This window comes from Monodelphis domestica, chromosome 6 (assembly GCF_027887165.1).
Source record: "Monodelphis domestica isolate mMonDom1 chromosome 6, mMonDom1.pri, whole genome shotgun sequence".
Classification (NCBI taxonomy): Eukaryota; Metazoa; Chordata; class Mammalia; order Didelphimorphia; family Didelphidae; genus Monodelphis; species Monodelphis domestica.
The window spans coordinates 207,061,065-207,082,568 of NC_077232.1; the positions used below are offsets into that span (position 1 = coordinate 207,061,065).

At 33.7% G+C, this 21,504-nt stretch overlaps 1 protein-coding gene across 3 annotated transcripts in view; it reads right to left on the reverse strand.

Annotated features, from left to right (window-relative positions):
- SPOCK3 (SPARC (osteonectin), cwcv and kazal like domains proteoglycan 3) overlaps window positions 1-21,504 on the reverse strand; it is a 611,292-nt gene that overhangs the window by 51,190 nt on the left and 538,598 nt on the right. For all 3 annotated transcript variants that reach the window (XM_056802868.1, XM_056802867.1, XM_001365818.4), the window contains one exon: window positions 13,928-14,047. In XM_056802868.1, the coding sequence (XP_056658846.1) occupies window positions 13,928-14,047 (120 nt within the window). The remainder of the gene's footprint in view (window positions 1-13,927; window positions 14,048-21,504) is intronic.

Consider the following 21,504-nt stretch of genomic DNA (forward strand, 5'->3'; position numbering starts at 1 on the left):
TTAGCAAAGCAATACTGCATTGATGCTAACGTGCATATTTAAACTTTATTAATGAAGGAAAATTACTGTTAAAATAGTATCATCTATCAAAGAAAGAAGGAAAAGCCAGATGTTTTAATAATAAGGTTAAAGAGACAATGATCTGGAGCTTTCCTTTTGTAAACTGAAAGAACAGAATAATGATAACTGTCTACCAAATTTAGGCATTATGCCTTTAAAAGAGCAAATTTTCTGCTATACCTAGAAGGTTCTTAATTGTATTAGAAGGGAACATTGTTATTAAGCAGTAGGATATCACATTCAATCTTCTTCTCGGCAGGAAGACAGCATGTCACAAAGCATACAGTATCTTGGTGAGATATTAGAATATATTTGTTTACCCTGGGGGCTTGAGCTATCCTGCCAATTACTCTACAAGAAACGGTGACTTTGTCTGAAGACAGCATTTGAGGAGTAAAAAAAAGGAGATCTTAGCTATTCTATCTTTAGCTTAATCAGAAACTGTTGCAAACAATTCTGGAATCCCAGGAGCTTTTTTAGATGAAGAAAGATTAGAACAATACCCCCTCCAATGAAAATCATACTAGTTTAATAATACATGTCGGTCATTGCTGTACTTAGAAATTCTTTTAAATGCTAATGTTATATTGCAACTGTATTAACCAAATGAACAGAATGTTTCTGTTCTTTCAATCACAAGTTGAAAGCTTAAGATTAAAATAATAGAAAACAAATCAAAGTACAGTTATAACTTGTATGGTTTGCCAACCAATTTCCAGCAAATAACTATGATTATAAGCTTTCTTTTATAGAGACCTACTTTGGGATTTTGTCATCTTGCATTTTATAACTATGACCATTAGCTAGGAAAAAAAAAACTATATTTCAGTGATGACCTCATCATATAAGGAAAAAATTAGAAGAGTAAAAGGAAAGTTGTAGGTGAGTATCTGCTAAATATTTTTTTCCTCAAAATGACAGTTACAAAAGTATTGTGGGGACAATTACCCCATTTTAACTAAATTCATATATTTTATTCATTAGGTCCTTCTTGGGCTCCAATATACCTCTAAGTCTAAAAGAAATAATCATTCAGGGAAAATGGTAGCTAGAACAGTTGAGAAGGGTGTGATCAGCTCCTTCTGAGAATATCTATCACTTGTTACACAAAAGGACTTAGTCAGGTATTTACAGGAATGCAAAACTGGTGGGAGGGAACACAAAGCAGTCTGTGCTATCAAACGTGGAAAAGACCTATACTATTTAGATATCGAGGGCTTCATACAATGCTACACAATCAATACTAGGTTATAAGTGCTTAGTATTTACATCAGGAAGATATGAAAGGGCCATAGAGGTCACCTATGAGTTGGCATCTTCTTTTATGCTAAGGCGAGTAGATCTTGGATATACACGAATTTTTTTCAATCACTCCTTTTTCTCTACTTTTTCTTCTAGAAATCTCTGTTATGTGTTGATACCTAAGGGTACTCATCCCTGTATGTACACAGATAAATTCCGTAACTATTCTTAGGGTGCTTGAGAAAGAATTGTAGATACAAATCCCCATATTAGAGATCTGATGGTTTTTTAGAATGTGAAAGATTGACATTTCACAACTATACCACATTTGGGGCTATGAAAATATTGCCATGAAATTCAGCATACCATTTTAATAAATAGCTAAACACTGATGTCTTTTAAGCTTCTGGACATGTATTAATTCATCTGTGACATTACAGAAGCAGAGACTCTTGGAGCTGGAAGGAGCCTAAGAGATTATCATTGCACAAATCAATAAAACATAATATTTCCAGGGTAGATATCAGAATTTGGCACACATAAGTTCTGATGAAATGTGAGGCATACATTTCCACTATAAGGAGTTAGATTAAAATGAAAGGAGAAAGTTATGAAAATTCAGTGTCACCTTAAAAATAAAACATATTTTTCAGCATATGAAGTTTATCTTACCAAGCTACAGCCCTGCACAAATAGGAACATTTATAAACTTGTAAGATAAATGCATTATATAGTTAAGGTCAGTAACTCAAGTCATATGCTTCAAAAGACATCGATGCTAAAGGGCTAAAAAAAACAGTACTCAGAATAGCAGAATCATATTTCAAAGGTCTGGTGTCCTTGAGGAAAAAAATATCTTTTCTGGATAACTGTATATTCCAGACAAGTGAAAGCTTAATTATCGAAATGCTGAAATGTCTCATAGTAATCATTATTTCTAAAATGTTACTTTCCAGATTTGGAACCGACTATATACATCAGAGTATCAGTGATTTGGAGCTGAAAGAAAGCTTAGAAGCCATCAAGCCCAACCTCTCATTTCACTTTGAGGAGAATGAAAGCAAAATGACTTAACAAGGGCTTCACATCTGGTAATTATCTGAGGAAGGGTTTGAATTCAAGTTTTTATGATGATTCCAAGTCAAGAGCACTTTATCAAATATTATTTAACCTTTTCTTTAGGTTTCTGGATCATCAATATGCATAATATTTAAAGTTTTGTAATATTTAAATATGCTTATTGCTACAGAGGTAGACTGTCCAAATTAGTCTCAATAATCTATATAATGCTGATTCTTGTCCTAAATGATCCCTATATGATGGGGTAGTGTTTGTATCTGGTGTTCACAATCTCATCAGCTCGTTAGACTGAGTAGGTAACTGAGTCACCAAGTGAGGTTCTTCAGATTTTCACATTTTCCAATAAGTCAGTAGGTTGCATCTCACAAAACTTGTCTGGAGAAGAGGGCAGCACTGAGACACTGAGATTGTAACTATTATCCTTCAATGATTTGTCTGGAGGCTTTGGAAATGCATATATTTTAGTACTAGGAAGACAAAGTGACCTGGAGAGTGCCCAGATAGCCTAAATTATAAAACATTGTTAAAGAAAAATAGCTTTTTTCCACTCTAATTGAATAATCCATTTTTTTTTCTTCCTTGGATAAACACCATGCCATAATGGAAAGAATATTGGAGAGTGAATCAGAAAGTCTAAATTCCAATTTGTACTTACTATGTGACTTTGGGTTTCAGTGCCTTAATTTACAAAATGAGGGGACGGATTGATGATTCATCTCTAAGATCCTTCTAGTTCTAAATGCCATGTTCTAAATTCCTTAGCCAACTGATAAACAATTTATTTTTATTTGTGCAAGGCAACTGGTTCATAGGATTGGAGAAACTATTTTGCAAATTACTTTCTGCCTTTTGAAATATCACAACATCCTATTTTCAGCTCCCATGACTTTATACAAGTGGTTCTTCATAAGTACTGTTTAATCCCTCAAAAATTATTATGACCTCTCTAGAAAAATAAAATACCATTATCAATATTAAAAAAGAATTACTCTCAGTTTTCTTTTGAATATTCACACCGTATTCCCTGAGAACAGTGCTTCATGAAGGTGGGCACTGTCTCATTTTTAGCCCTCTATTCCTAATGTCTTCAACACAGAAAGCTTGTTGAATTGAATTACTTTTATCTGAGCTGCTAGTCATCTTAGTTGATGAACTTTCACAAATGTGGTACTCTAATATCAAAGCATTTACTACTGGGCTTGTATAACAGCTGAACTGTCATTAAGATGATTAAAACATAAATTACAGAAATGATGTTAAAGAAATTCAGCTAAATTACAGGAGAGATGTCACAGAGGTGGTACAGTTACCACATAAAGGAATGTCTTTGTGCAATTATAATCACTTAAACACACAGACAAAGACAGTTCCCCATGAGTGTATTTCTTTAACATTTCTCCATGGTATGCAAGTGATTCTGGGTTCTCTTAAATCAGAGTTTTGTGGGGTCCAACATATACCAAGCATGAAAGGCTCCAAATACAATATTAGCAACAAACTTTAATGATATTCTAAGGACTAGCCTTTTAAGTCCAGAAAGCCCTCTCATCAGGTAGTCTAACACAAAGCAGTGAAATGTTTCTCACCATGACAGATTTTAGAAAGGATTTAATCTGAATGGGTGAATAGAGCAGCCCCACTAACTCGGTCTCAGATGCTTGAAAATGAATTAATACATATATTTTTTCATTCTCCTTGTATCTTATTCTTTATCTCCTACTTCAATATTGTTTTGAAAATCTGAACAAATGTGTTCCTAGATAATTTCTTTCCCTTACTGCCACATTTCCCCTCTTTCTGCTGAAACCACAGCTGGCTGTTCCAGGTGCTGAGAGATCCAGGCTGCCAGAGACTATAGTCGAGCCAATACTAAATATCTGGAAGCCTACTGTTCTGATATCATAGCAGCAGGGGCTGACTTTTCCCCCCTTTCCTCCTCCCTCTTCAGTTGGTATAATGGAAGAGAAGAAATGCTTATCCTGCAAGGTTGTCATGGGGATGGGTGACAAGCAGGGAACAGGGAGCAAAGGAGAGAAGAGTCAGAGAGGGAGGGGGAAAGTGTTACCTGAGAAGTGAGGACTCTGAATGTCTTGCCATCCTCTTACTTGAACAAATGGATTTGATAGATGGAGTTGCCTTAGAGACATGGGCATATCTGAACAACTGATGGACTGGGTGTCTCCTTTGGACTAAATTTAAATCAACAACCATTCATTTAATAGTTATCATGTGTCAGGCACTGTGCGTAGGTTACAAAGACAAAAATAAACCTTCTTATCTCCAGGAACTTCCGTTCTACTGGAGGTGGTTCAAGATGTACATGGATCATATTAATCACAAGGTAATGGAGGGGCAGTAGAGAACACTAAAAAGAAAAGGCTATCAAAGAAGACTCCCCTGAGGTGACACTCGATGTATACATCAAAGAAAGACACAGGTACTGAGAGGCAGGGCTAAGGATGCAACACAGTCTTAGAAAGCAGGACAAACTTTTCAAAGATGTGGAGGCAGGAGATAGAATGTACTGATGAATTTGGGGAATAGGTGGATTAGAAAACACCATAAAGAGAAACAATTTAAGATAAGACCAGCAGAGTACCTTACAGCCAGATTTGTGGCGATCTGTAAATGTTGGGCTGAGAAAGTTTAGTTGAAAATATAGTGGACAGGCAGGGGTTGGAAGCAGAGAGGCCAAAGAAGGGCCTGCTACAATAGTCCAGTATAAAAATGTTGAGAACCTGAAAAAACATGATGGTTTATAAGTAGAGAAAGGGACAGGTCTGAAAGACGATGGAAAGGAGAAATGAACAAGAGGATTCAGCATTTAATTGGTAATAGAGAAGAATGAAAGAAATGGGCAACATAATTTTGAACTTGAGAACTCATAGAGTATGAAGTGGGACAGATGAAGAAACTACCACCCAGAAACTTTAAATGACTTTTCAAAATATCCATAGGTAGAAAGACATCTAAGTCATGATTTGAACCTATGCTTTCTAGAAAGAATTTCTGGATTCTTTAAATCTACACCCCAACCTCTATAACTTGCTACCTCCAAAGGTTAAAGGTTCCTTAAAGAGAAATAGAGAAGTGTAGAAAAAGTTTAAGGGAAAAACAATCAATTCCATATTGGACATGCTAAATTTTGAAATTAAATCCACCATATCCATTATAGATGTCTAGCAGGCATTTGGTAATTATGCATGTAAGAAAGTTAGGAATGAGAAATACTATTTGATGAGAAATCTTCTTCAAGAAGAGAAATCATGTTCATAGAAAGGCTTTTTGACAGAAGGGCATTTATATTAAATATTTCAAATGACTTTCAGAATTCATATTTTGTAATTGATTGTTCCTTAAGAAAGTAATCATGGTATAATAGCTAAAAAGTCATTCACAGAGGCAGGAAAGGCTGGACTCATAGATATCTGACACCTCCTAGTTATAAGGCCCTGGGCAAATTACAAGAGATTAAAGATGACTTCTTAGTAACAGGCACCTTTCTAAAACTTTTATTGCCAATCTATATTGGTAAGAGTGAATTTTCACACTTGGAGGTCCTTGCACCAATGAAATAAAAGGTCTAGATAGACAGACATTAAAATATCACCCATTGAAAACTACCAAGATTAAAAGTGAAGATTTTTCCCTATACATAAATGTATGTAAGAATATAAATCAGAATTCATAGCAATATACCAAATAGAAAAAATAATAATTAGAAGAAAAAATTATAGCTTAGCCCATAGTCCAGTACATTAAACTCCTTCAGACTAGGTTAAAAAATAAGGGCATCCCCCAAGGATTACACTTTCTGGCTCCTGTTATTCCTGAATAATTACTACTTGGTAATCTGACTCTTGGTTCATGATGAGGCCACTATCAACTTAACTCCTATAGACATGTTTAAGGGAACAGTACATGTATTAAGACAACTTTCATTCTACCTCACAGAAAATGTGAAAACTAAATAAAGGATTCAGTTTCCTCTAAAAAGTGGTACAATTTCCTGTCCCCTGAGCTTCCAATGACACCTTAACTTTTTTAAGTCTCCTAGAAGAAAAACCAATCTAGTATTGAATGTAAACAAATGACCCTCTCTAATAATATAGGATGCCCCACTATACTTTATATACTTATAAAAGCATATAGCATGGACTCTCCCAAAAAGGAAGGATATTTGGTGCTGTGAAATTGACCCCTTTTTTATATTAAACCTGTACATAAATCAAGACCTTTATTCCCCCCATAGATTTAGGTTCCTGCACTAGCTCCCCTAAACTCTTCAGAACTCTATAATGTGGAGATGATTCTCAAGCAATCTTGAACTTGATGCTGACCTGGAACTCTCCCTTAGTCTAGAACTCTCTTAGAGTTCTAGAATGTTAATACTTCTCCAGAAAGCTGGGGTTCTACAAATCCTACCATTCATACCATATATAGTTCAGAGTACATGCATGCCATAGTCTCTAAGGACTAGTCATGTCAACAACTTAATTCCTAGGTCTTCTATTATTGTTGCTACGTTGTTATTCCTACAGATGGAAAAAAATAATAATAAAGCAGAGGACCTTCTCTGTTTTTTTAGAGCCTAAAAATGAAATGGCCCTTTCAGGACATCTTTTTTTTTTAATAATCATTAAATCAACACATTGAGGCAGAAATGGTCAAATGTGTGAAGATTAAAATTAACTCTCCCCTGATTGTAACAACTAAATTAATCCCCCTGCACATTTTTAGATTTAATCACCAAAAGTGTTAACACCCTACTTAAAGTTCAATAGGGAGATGTGCCCATTTTTAGATTTAATCACCAAAGGTGTAAACATCCCATTCACACTTGAGTGGAGGAGGTCTGTGACCCATGTGTACAATAGTGGGTGATGAATCAGAATTTAACTGACTGCCCCATGGCAGTTCTAAAGTGATTCAACTGTGATTGGTACACATACAATTAGAGGAAGGCACAGGAAGTGATACAAAAGAAAGTGTCTTTAAAAGGGAGTTACAACTTCCTGAGTGAAGTTTTTCACTTGGAGTTCTACTTGGAGTTAAACTTCCCATGAGAGACAATTCTTCATTCTTTGCAGTTTAGACTGGAGAAGAATCTGCTGATTCGACCTGAGACCCCGTTCTTGGTGAGGCTATTCTTAAATCTCTTCCTTTGGACTGGCATTTGGTGAGTGAAAAAAGCTGACTCCTTTCTTGGATTTTCTGAAAAGACTAGCCTCAGGAGAGACCTACCTCTTGAGAGAGACATCCCCAGATCCTTGGCTACAAGGGCCAAGGTCACTCTGATTAAGGACTAAACTCCTCTGCATGTGTTGATCCAGGGGTCGGGGTAAATTACTTAGTGCTTAGGCGAGATATCTTACCCTAATCTCTCTCTGATTTTCTTATTTCACTCTTTCTTTATTTTGTAAATAAATCGTAAGTAAATTTCTTTGGAATAAATAAAATTCCTGGTGACTCTATTTTAAATATTATCCAGTCCAACCTTTTTTTTATAAAATTAATCCTCTTTTCCCCCTTACAAATGGCAATTTTTGTATTCTTTGCCATGGAAGTGCAAAGATTGACCTCCATCTGGTGACAGATAAATTCTTGATCTGTGATTTCTATCAGAGGGAAAATTCCTGGGTGAAGAAACTTTCCATATCATTGCAGGTCAGTACCCTTTATTCTGCAACTTATAATAATACGCTATTTCTAAAAGCACTGAAATTTTAAGTGAGTTGCCTAGGGTCTCACCACCAATATGTGTTAGAGGCAGGATTGGAAGAGAAATCTTTTCTAAATTATGTAATATTGACTCTCTCCAGTCTTTAATTGAACAAGCTGATTAGAAAACCATCTTTATCAACTTCTTAAAAGAAAATACCTACATTTAAATTAACTTTGGCACTGATTGCTGTATGGCTTAGGTAAAATGAATGAAAAATGTCACACAATAATAACAGTTGAACTATTGAGAACCATCTTTTATTAGGAAAATTAAATGCTCACATAATTTCTGTACTCTCTACTATCTTCATGGTTTAGAGTGAAAATATCAGAAAATGGGTAGGGAGAAAAAAGGGAAATATATGTAAATACATACTAAAATTAATTATTTATTAATAGTTTAAAATTTTTTGTTTATATGGTATTTTATGGAAAAGAAAACTGAAAGAATGTCTTTATTTCCCTTTAAACTTTTTTTTTTGTAAACAATGTCACTGTCCTGTTTTTGGTTTGGAGATTTTTACCCTTTAGTGAAGATACAAAAGAGCATATGCCAAATTAACCTGTTCTAAACAGGGTGACCAAGCTAAAGGACATACTGTAGATGTGTTTAATATAGACTTTAGTAAAATATTTGAAAAAATCCCTTGTGTTATTTTTGGGGACCAGTTGAGAAGATTAGATTAGACAGGTAGAGTGGAAAAAGTCAAATAACTAGTTCCAAAGATGATCATTCATTAATGATCCCATGAGAGCATGCCTGCCTCAAACACCTGTTCTTGACCCTATGCTATTATGGGTTATTTTAATGAGGCATTTATACAAAAACTCAAATGGCATGTCAGTCACATATTTAGATGATCTAAAGTTGAAAATGAAAATCAATACATTATATTAAAATGTCAGAATCCAAAGATTCCAACAGTCTAGAATAGTGGGCCCAATATAATAAGAGGCAATTTTAAAAAGAGGTAAATTTAAAGATACTTTTTAATCCACACCATGAGAAGGAAACCAAATTACTTTTACATTGAACTACTTTAAGAGAAGCCGTCTAGAATAATGGACATGATAGATTCTACCATAACCTGGTCAAAGAACTGCTAGGGTACTGTGATACATTCTGAGTATCACACTTTTCAGAGATAAGCAAATTGAAGCATGTTTAAGAAAGTAAAATAAGGATGACAGGTTTAGCCTAGAAGATAGGAAATTGAAAATGAGTTAGACTCTGTGCATAAGCCCATATATAACTTACTATTGCTCAAATATTTACTATGATTTTCCAGTTTTGTGACTTTGTTCATACTGGTTCCTCAAACAGGAATGACTTCCTTCCTATATCTACAGTTAGAAAAATGCTTCTCATCTTATATGGGTCAGTCTCTTCTCTACAAAGTCTTTACAAAGCCTGAATTTTCCATCCTTAAAGTACCCATAGTCCTTCATATGATTCTCATTGTATTAATATAATCTGACATTTCTTTAGTTTATTATTAACAACCATTTATTTCTTTAATGACTAAAATAGAATAGCATCATTCACATGAGAAGCATTTAATCAATGATGGCTTAATTGAATTGAGTTAGCCTTTTAGGACATCTATTCCAAAATAATATAGCAATTTCTTCTACTGCATTTTTTGAGTCTACTAAAACTTTTTTTTTTTTCAAAAAAATCTGTGTCCAATGGACAAATGAAAGAATAGCTTGGAGGAAGGGATCTCAAAGATGATTAGTCTAATCCATACCTGAAAAAGAATTTCCTCTTTAGAGAAAATTTTAAAAAGAGAAAGTAAAAAAGTGGTCATCCGAATACTGCTTGAAGACATTCAGGAAGAGACTCTAGTTCTTAAAAGGACATTCTATTGCATTTTTTGGACACCTCATTAAGTTAAGAATTTTTTTAGTTACATTTCCTTACATTACATTACATTTTCCTTACATGCTTACATTCCTTACATTCCTTACATTAAGACTTGATTGAAATCTCTATAAGACTTGTCAATTTCTCATAGTTCTGCCCTCTGAGGTAAAGTAAAACAATCCATATCCTGTTCCACAGCTTGCCCTCTCTTCATCCATGGATGGAAAGTTTTTTAGTCCTCGTTTCATCTTAACTGAACTCTTTTATAATATATTCCAACTTTTTAATGTATTTCCAAAATGTAGAATCCAAGATGAAGTCAATCTTTTAGATATGGCAAAAAGTAGAGTTTATTCATATTCTTATATTCTCATAAAGTAACCAGAGATTGTCTTGGCTTTTGTAGTCCCTGTTACATATTTTGGCTCTACAAAACCCAGACCTTCTCAACAGAACTGTTGCCTATGCTCTAATTTTGCTAGATATAGCATGTCACATTTATTTCTATGAAATTTAATCTTACTTGATTCATGTAGTCTATTATAATCTTTTTTGTATAGTGTCATACAATGTATTTGCCACATTGTCAACTTTGTGTCCAAGGCAGATTTTAACAAGCTTGATGTCTGTACTTTTCCTGAAAGTATTTGAATTAAATATCTAGAAGACCATCAGATCCTGGAAGTCTTATGTTATATGAGTCACAAAGTCATGTGTATTAATTTACCAGTGTGGCAGGAGGGATTTCAGACCAGCAGAAGTCAGAGGATGTGTTATATGGGGACTGAGGTGAAACCTTGGCCAATAGAAGATCTTGGGGGAGTGTATAGACTGAGTTTGAAAAGCCAACACATGAATCAGGCTTTTTCTCTCTGCCATTTTTTGGGCTTCTCAAAGGAACTTTCATTCTGGCAAGCTGGTGCTTATGTATGTAAGCCATCCCTGGCAAGCTGTGCAGCAGGCTCACCAAATCCAGGAAAAATAACTTTTAGCCTCTGCTGGGGACTTACTTTAAATTAGAAAGGCTCGAAACCTTATTTCTTTCTTTCACTTTACTAATGAATACATATAATTTAGTATAAAGTCGCCAAGATTAATTTTTATTCAGAACAAAAGATATAGCTACAAAAATTTGAACACAATCAAGCCAAAAACTTTTAGGACATTTATCTAGAAACCTCTCCATAAGCTGACAACAACATACCTCCAGATCCATTTAATCAAGAGTAAATCCTCTATCTTGTTTGTATCTCTTTATCTTGCTACAAGGATAACAAAAGAAAATAATGCTTATCCTTTTTTATCTCTTGGTCATATTTAATAATTCTAACTATCCACTCCTGAAAACTCTACTGTCTTTGACATCTGAGATACCATTCTACCAGTCTCTTTCCCTCCTAATTTGTTGACACCTTGGTTTCTTCCTGCTTTTTAAATATTTTTATTTGGAGGAAATATTATTTTATCCAAAATTCCTCACACTTCTCATTTTGCTGTTAGCCTGGACTCTTACCTTGCTCTGTAATATCTGGGTCATTATCCTTACACAAAAATGGGAGGAAAAAAATTCCTTATTGTGATATTCCTAAAGTAGAATATAGGGGCAGCTAAGTGGCTCAGTGAATGGAGTGCCAAGGTTGGGTCAGAAGGACCTAGATTCAAATCTGTCTGCAAACACTTCCTATATGGGTGACCTTGGGCAAGCCACTCAATCACAGTTCCCTAGACTTCTGCCTTAGAACCAAAATTTTCATTGATTCTAAGGCAGAAAGCCAGTTTTTTTTTTCTTTTCCTATTTTAAGTAAAATACAGTGGAATATACTACTAGGTTCTATTTCTATTTTTAAAGCTACTATATAATATTAGCTCATATTAATTTAAATTCATGATTAAATTCATGATTAATCATATTCTTTCACTTTGATTTGGAGGATTTTGTCATTGCTCAATTTAATTGTTTTTTTTCTTTTTTATTTCAACCTAGAATCACAGAATACTGAAATAATTTTGAATCTTGATGCTCTCCTTTAGTTTCTTACCTCTACAATCTAGGATATTAGCATCTGAAAACACAACAAGCTCAGTGACCCATTGTTCTCAGCACTACTTCTCAGTTAGTGTTGGTAGAGATTGGTTGAGAAGACAACACCAAGCCCACATTGTTTTTTTGTTTGTTTGTTTGTTTGTGTTTTGACTACTTGCTCTTTGTCATGTACCCTACATGTAAACTGTCATTTCTTCACCCTGGGGAAGAAATGAGAAGAAAGGTCCCACTGTCTTTTACTGATGAAGGTGACCACTCTGAATTGTCTTGATCTCCTTGTGAAAGTTACCAACAAAAGCTCTCCCTACCTTGAAGTCATTTGTTGCTCTGCTTATCAATGTGTAGCTACCTTTATATACTTAATATAAAGTCTTTTCTTTCTCTTTCTCCTGAGCTCTGACTCATTAGTCATAGTAAAAACCCAAAGAATTTTCCTTTCAACACAGTATCCCTAAATAGAGTCTATTTCACCTAATGCCTGAAATACATTACTTGAATAAGACAAAGAGAATCGAAGTTTGGAGAACCATACTTTTAGAATTGAAAATAAGGTTAGAAGCCTTTTCATCTAACTAAGTCACTGTATAAATGAGAAAGTAAGGCTAAGGGAAGTTAATTAACTTGTCCTATTTCATAAAACTAAAAGGAACAGAGTTGGAATTTGAACCCAGGTCTTCTGAGCCAAAATCCAACATACTTTTCAGTATGCCATGCTGTTCAACAAGAAGAAACTTATCATGTAGAAAAAAAAAATAGATGTTGCTAAAAGAAAAATCCATTTCCTTGATTTAAAAAAATTGTGTTTTGAAGTATGATTTTAATTTATATTTATATTAAATAATTTATATATTATTGTATTAATATATATGACATATCTAATATATAATATATTAAATAATTTATATTTAATGATAATAGCAACAATAAAATATAATAAATTGTTTATGAAAATATAGCTAATCAGAGTTATCCATAATTATTTATTATACATTATCATAATATAGTATCAGCATTACTATTAGTAATACAACATATTATAAGAAAAGAAACTAATAATTATATATCATTTTAAGGTTTGTATATGCTATGCTTTTTCTCATTTATGTCTACATAGTCTCCTTTTTTCCTTACAACAACCCCAGCAGTTAAATGTAATTATTGTCCCCTTTTTACATATGATAAATGTAAGTAGATGGAAGGTAAATGACTTCGCAGTCATATAGCTAGTAAGTGTGTGAAACAAGACTTTGGGGCAGGTCATTTTACATAGCTTCTACACAGATGTTCATATTGGGCTCCATTAAATGCACTTAATTCAGACAACACATATTATCTCAGTGCCTATTATATGAAATGAACTGAGCTAGGGAAATAATAAAGATAAATGAGATAGACTTGGGTCTGCCCTCAAGGAGATTATAATCTGTATAGTTGTCTTTAATAATTGTCAATATAATTTCCAAAATAATAATTGTCAAAAATAATTGAGAAATTAACCACTGTAGTTCCAAATTGCTTTCTCTAGGGGAAGGAAAAAATTACACTCTGATGTCTGCTTCCTCTTTTGTGCTTTTTTCTTCCTTCATACTCACATCTATCAAATCACCATCCTTTCAAGGAATCTTTTGATTCTACTTCATATTCTCTAGCAAAGTGGATACTAAATAGTGATTTGTAAATGGCATTTACTTTGTCATTTCAGGGAGCTAGATATTTCTCTGTAAATGTTGTGGGTGCAATTGAACATAATGGGCAACTTCTGAATCTTGAGAAGCTTTTAAAGCAAGCATTCGCTCTGCAGAGCATGTTTTCATCAGGTTGACTTATTGAAGATCCAAGTAGTATTTATGGAGGCCAGAAATATATAGGCATATTAAAGACAATGACACATAGCAAATGAGAATTCTTACTACTTCTTTCTGGCCTCTGTAATGCTTTCGTTTTCTTGTTGTGACTTCCATTTTCATGAAGCGCCTTGAACCAGTCACGCAGTCTGTTTGCCACCTCTCTGAACTCCAAATCACCACAGGCTATAAGAAGGAACAAGACAAACAAGAACCTTGGGTGATTATTTAACACATTGGCAGTGATTCTATCCAAATCAGTCTCAAAAAGTGAAGAGACAACAAAACCTATGAATGAGGCTAAATGTTCAGATCAAATTGATTTGCACATATAGTGTGGTGTCTCAACACGTGCACTGTGAATAAGCACACACCTAGAACATTTTTACTTACAATATAAATGAACATTTCTAAATCCAAATTACAACACAGATAGTTTAGAGATCATATTGTTTGGACTAAAAAGACAAAGTAAAACAACTCAAAGCTAAATCTGGAAAAATGTTTTAACAAAATTATATATAGACATACATACTTGTATATGTAAATGAATGTTGGTCAAATTCTTTCTGTATAGGGACCCTTGGATAGAAGTCATTTGGGGAAATAAAACTGAAGGAAAATGGAAGTGTTTGTACCTCTAATTCACAAAGTTATCTTTTAGATTATGTTTTTTTTTTCCCATGACAAATATTTTATCCCTATATACAGTTAATATAAGCCCTTGGCTATTGCATTATCTTTTCAATACAAAAGACAGTATATTGTTTGACTATAGGCAAGGATAAATTAAGAAAAACAAGACACAGATATCAAAAAATATTACAATTATCAGCTATAAAAAGAAAAATAGTTGTTTTCTGCAAATGTATGGTTGTTAATTTATAATTTGGTATATCTAAACATTCTGTAAAAAAAGAATCAAAGGAATTACAATTATATCCATTGAAGAATGTGCCATCATTCTCAGAAATAAGAGGTCAAAAATCAAGGTTCCAAAAACCTATTGGTTATTTGGGTCCAATGATATCACCAGATACTAATACGCTTACTATTCTGATTTGGTTGTAGTTTGCTTCTTGCTCAGCCCAAAAGCTTTCTTCAGAAATGCACTGTTCTTTCTTTTATTCGAAGAAAGAGTGCTTTGGTTTGTAGCATCACTATATCTCCACTTCTGTCTTGTGCTTCTGATACAAGTCACTATTACTTCTACCTGATACCAGTAAAAAGAATAATTTTCTTCCCCTCTTTACCCCATGTCCCACATTCTAGAAAAATACCAAGTTGAGATCACTAAGTGTGAGAAAGTTTGAAAAAGATAAATCTCACTTGTATATGCCATAAGGAAGGATAACTCTTTTAATGAGAGTTTGTCACTTTGACATAGCCTATCATTTTGCATTGACTTTTTACCTATTAGCAAAGAAGGCATGAATGGGTACACCCACATTCCATGGAGAGGTATCCCACAGCTATGCCTGAATGCCCAACCCCTTGTAATCTCATCAAATTAATTGGCTTGAATTCATCAAATTGATTAGGGTCTTCTTGATCAGCCCTACTAGCTACATAGCGTTTCTACTTTTATACAACTAGAAGCATGAAAAACCAAGTTATGTATCATAACAATTTTTTTGTAGTTAGTATGTCAGTAAATTTATCAAAAAGGTTTTATTCTTTTTTTTTGCCTCTAAGTTTATAAATTCCAAGGAAAAATTGTCAGAATATATCAATATCTTTCCTTAACTATTTAGTTATTGGAAATAACTTTAGGTGAGGAATGATAAGCATCCTAAATGAAGGTAACAAGACATTCTAATTGCAAATTGCCATTTTGCTTGCTTTTCTACAATCCAATCAGCTCCAAGGAAGTATCCTCTCTCAAGTATCTACATAACAGTACTTTCAACACACTGTGCATATTATACTAATTGAATAAAATGAAATAACTAATACATACTAAGCAAGACAAGTAATTTTGTTTTCTGTGTTTAGAGAATCAGGAAATTCCTCCAAAGAATAGCATAGGTTCTTTGAGTTTCTTTTCTATCTCATCCCAGACACTCCATGAATAACTGAATGACCATGCTAGATGCAGAGGACAAAAAGTCAAAACAAATGTCTGTCCCTAAACTCCTAAAGTTTATATTCTATTGTAGAGATATATTTACAGAGATAAGTAAATACACAATAATCCATAAAGGGAGGAAATGTTAATAATTAGGAGGAACCAGAAGATAGCCATTGAAAATGAAGTTGGCTTTTGTATTTATTACTTTTATAACAGTGATTATTATAAAACAAGGAATTACATATAATCCTTTAGATAACAACTCTGATTTTAGAGTTAGATCCAATTAGTAAACTAAATGTGTATACAATATCCATTATTATAATATATTAACCATAGTAGAAGAAAAGATATAGTGTGGGTTATTAGAATATTATAAACTACCAATAAAATTGAGAAAGCTTCTTTTGTTATCTTTAGAATGGCAAGTGCACAGTTTGACTTAATCCTGATCTCCGATAAAGATAATCAAAACAATGACCAAATCAGTTGTATAAATTAGGATATATTACAAGAGAAGATGGTACTTGTTTTTGTTTTATATTTATATTTATCATATTATATTTATATATATGTATTATATATATACATAATATATATTATATTTATATTTGTTTTATATTCACTATAGGTTTGTTAGAGTTAAAAGCCCAGCTAAGCACCTTTGGTTTTTTGTCGTTTCCTCCCAGATTCAGCATAACAAGTCAAGTCAGATTTTGTCATTCTATTATTTATAATATCAATTAAAGATGACTAAAAGTTTTATCCTAATCAGATTCTTTCCCATATTTTCTGTTATTGTCACTTTCAAACTGCATTGATGAATGGTCCTTGTGACATACTATGAACCATACATTCTAGAAATGGAAACATTTAACCTGATCTTTGTAAATCCTTCTGATGTCCAAATAAGAAGTCTAACTTGATCCTAAATCACCAAAAGCACAAGAGCAAATGGGGGCTGCCTGTCTTAAATGTTTATTGGAATTTATTAACACTTTTAGCATATATTTCCTAAATTTAGTAACATTGTGCCCAGTTGGTTTTATTAACCACTTATGTTAATTCACTGTCAAAATACTATAAAACAGGCTCTTGTTCCTAGCAGCTACGTGGACCTTCAACTCAGAATGATGGCCCAGATTTATTTCTTTCTCACACTGGTATGATATGACATATCAGATGAGTCAAGAATTTAAAGATTCTAAAAGATGGATGTGAAAAGTCAGGACATCCATAGCCTGTGGACAGTATATACAAAGACTTCAAAGTGGGAAAAGGAATGCCCATTTTGGGAATAGGCTATTATTTCATTATAGTTGGAATTCTGGTAAAAATAACTAATTTTGCCTCATTAGGCACAGATGCTTAATCTCTGTATAACTAACACTAAACAGGGTTCCCCAGCACACACACATGAGTTTGATTAGTTTTTCCCTTCAAAACAACAAAGTTGGTCCTTCCTTGGTCTGAGGTTGTGGCAAGGTTTAAAGTATTCCTCTCTTGCTGTAGCTTGCTGACCCTATCGACCATCTTTCCCAATAAAATAAAACATTCAGCATCTTAGCCATAGGAGAACAGTGTCCTTCTGAGTGAGTGGATGTTGGAGGACCATGTGAGTGACCACAGCCTCCCCTGCTGAGCAGATGCTTTCCAGGGCCTGGATCTACCAAAGCTAAGTGCAATTGTACTCTTGTTGAACAGACTTTCTATTACTGCTCAATGACCTATGAAAGCTTCATTTTGTCCCATCATTGAACCTGAACTAACAGGATGCTGGCCTGAGTGTTTTATTTTTCAGTTTTTTCTGACTCTTCGTGACCGCATTTGAAGTTTTCTTGGCAAAGATATTGAAGTGATTTGCTATTTATACGCAAACACGGGTTAAATAACTTTTTGAGATTCACAGTTAGTAATGTCTGAGACCAGATTTGAATTCATGAAAATGAGTCCACTTGACTTCCAGCCTAGCACTCTATCCATGGTGCCACGTAGCTGCCAGTCTGAATTGACTACCCCTAAATACTTCTCATTTTCTTTTGTTTTTTTTTAATATTGGGATAGGACTAGATAGCCCAAGATACTTTTCAGTTCTAAATCTAGTATATTATGATTCTGTAGCCCTAAGTATTGTGATATGTGACTTTAATCACATTTTCTCTCTATACAAAATATCCTTAACTGACCATTTTATATCTGTTTTTCTCTTTTTTATCTATTTAAAACTGTTTGAAATTAATATTATATTTAAAGTTTTAGTTTATGCTTTGTAGTCCCTGTGCCAAAGAAATGCCATAATTTACAATAACTGCTCCATATAGCTCCCTTCTTGTAGCTCTAATTCAACATTTACACAATATATTTTGCCTATATCATTTTCAGATAAGGGTAATATTTAGACTTTGAATATGAATTACAATGGAATTTTTGATTATCCTTTTGACTTTCTTAGATTCACAAGAATATAGACCTAGACCTAGAAAGAATCTTCGATGTCAATCTTCTCACTGAAAACGGAAATTGAAAGACTCTTAATTCCAGAGAAAGGAAATGATATGACAAAGCTCACAAAAATAGCCAATGAAAAAAAGTGAGATTTTATCCCATTTCCTCTTATTCCATATCTAATATTGATTGGAGTACTTAAGATCTGCAAATCCTTTCCATTTCACTGAAGAGAATAGGAAACTGAGCTTCATGAAAACAATTACTTGATTTAACATTATATGATAGCATTTGTGTGAAAGAGAACTCTCATGATAAAGAGCAGCAATGGCTAACATTTTCAAGTTTAAGTGCCCATAGGGCACATTCAAGCTATTTGTGAGAAGCCCACATTACCCAAGAAAGGGAAGAGAGAAGTGCTTGCTTTGGGTGGATGGACAGAGGGGTGGGTCATGAAAAAAATGTCCTTGGGAACTGAGAATATTGAGAAATAAGCAGTTCCCCAAGTGCCAAATGGGCACGTGTGCCATTACTTTGACAATGCTTATGTAGAGGACCCAGGTGTACTTTAGGTAGTTTATTTTTATCTCAACTAAGTCCCATTCAGAAAGCATATGGATGGTCTTCATAGTATGTGGAGACTGATTTTTAATATAATTTTATTTATTTTGTTAAAAATTTGGAGGTTCAATCATTACCTAAAACCCCACCATTTCCATTTCTACTTTAAAAGCTCTCCTTGTGTGCTTCTTTCATGTAAGATAATTTTTCCTATTCTTTTCCTTTCCCCATTTTCCCATGATATCCCTCTTTTTCTGTTATTCATTTTTTAATTCATCCCAACATAATGAACTTTTTTTATACCCTTTTTTCTATGAAGAATTCTTTTAACTTCCCTAATAATGATAAAGTTCTCATAATTTACACATATCATCTTCCTATTGGTGTATGTGACATAACAAGAGGATAAAGGTAAGTACTACATGTATTCAAAAGAAGGAAAGAACATTTTTCTATCTGATGGGAAATAGTGAGCCATCTATTAAAGACATTATATATGAGTCGGCCCTTGAAAAATAACGATAAATGCAAAAATTAGAAATAGGTGTGTGTGAATAATCACAGATTCTAGGCATGCAGCATGATGTAAACAAAAGCAAAATGACAAGAAAACATACTTATAAGCTGTACTTAGAAGAAAAGGAATAAGTATTTGTATAGTACTTACTTTGTGCCAGGCATTATGCTAAGTGCTTTACAAAAATTGCGTTTGATCCTTGGGTCAACTCTGAGCATTAGGTGCTATTATTATCCACATTAAATAATAGAGGAAAATGAAAAACAAACAAACAAAAAATAAGTGATTGCCCCATTGTCGCACAGTGTGTGAAGCCACATTTGAACTTAGGTCTTCCTAACTCTATGTCTAATGCTCTTTCTACTGTACCATATAGTTGCCTATAGAGGGGACAGATGCCAGCTGGCTTGATTTTACCAAAGCATAAATGCAATTGGAAAGAAAGTTTCAAAGCTTTAAATGTTCTTAGAAGCCAAACTAGTAATCAAAATTTAAGAGGGAGCTATAAAAAGGTTTTAAATAGAAGAATATGATCAAATTGCTTAAAGAACTTTAACAAGGCAGAGAATGCCCTGACATGGCAACTCTCTGGTCCACTTGACTCTAGTTAGGTTTATTCTCCAGTCCATGAGGAATGGAGAAGAGCAGCTGCCATGAGATGCTTATTTTTAACCAGGGTGAATTCATTCCTATTCTATACCCCCCCACCCCCCCCCCCCCCGTCAATTGTCATTTCCTCAGGTTATCCTTGATGATTCTTTGAGCAGAGATTGGTCATGCTATTTGTTAACCCACAACTTCCTATCATGCTACTGTTACCGACAAAATATCTTCACACTATATCTAAAATGTAGCATCTTAAGAAACTTAAAATGATAACTATGGATTTCTCCATAAGTTATACCACGTTGAGACTATTATCTGCATGATGAAACAGTTATCTATCTCTAATCATCTGAGTGAAAAAACATAATTTCTGTGATCTTTTTAATTTACTTGAATATTAACTTGAACACTTCCATGAGCAAAACCTCAAATAAAATATGCACTTGTATTTATTTATTTATTTTTTTAAATCTTCAAAATATGAAATTTACTTCTACATGAAAAATTCTTCTATAAAGAACATATTATGCATTAGTTTCCTCAATAAAACAGTAACATTCCTTATACACACCAAATCATTGTTGATGCTCCCTAATTAATGACTTAAGACTACTATAAACTACTTTAGGAATTGCAGAAGAAGGTGTCTGTGCATCATATAAATAACTTGGAACACATTCTCCTTACGACAACTAAAATTGATTTAGACTGAAGCAAATGTCTGAGTAATATTGGAGGGAAGAAAAAAAACTTGATTCACTTAAGGGTAGGTATGGAAAAAAAAGAAAAAAAGAGCCACGTCTTTCTAAAAGTACATTTTAAATGTTATCAATTCAACAAATCCATCATGTTTTCTTTATAGAAAAAGGGGCCTGTGATTTTGTCCACCTGATCTCAATCCATCTAAAATATACAGCCTAAAAGCCTTTCTTAGAACTCAGAGAAGTAACTGTCTTGACTTCAAGTCCAGGACTCCACTCACTATGCCAAGCTGCTTCTATACATTTATCTCTCTTAACACTTTTAAATAACAGTGTGCAAGGTAATAGGATGGCATATGGAAAACATTCATTGCTTTTTAGGGTAAAGAGATTTGAGCTCTGTCTCAGTGATGCTTATAATCTATGTGAACATAGGTAGGTCTTTCAGGCTTTCTGAGTCTATTTGCACATCTGCAAGATGGCATAGATAAAATAGATAATCTCTAGAGTCCCTGTCAGCCTTTTTGATTTTTAAGGTTCTTTTTGACTCTTCCATTAGATCTTTTTGGGCCTGAGATCAATTTGTATTTTCCTTTGAAGCTCCACATGCAGCTATTTTGTCAATGTTGTCCTCTTCTACGTATCTTGAACTTCCTGGTCACCATAGTAACTATCCGGTCAGACTCTTTTTTTTTTTTAATCATTTTATTTTGTGATTTTTAAAAAACTAATGTTGAACTAT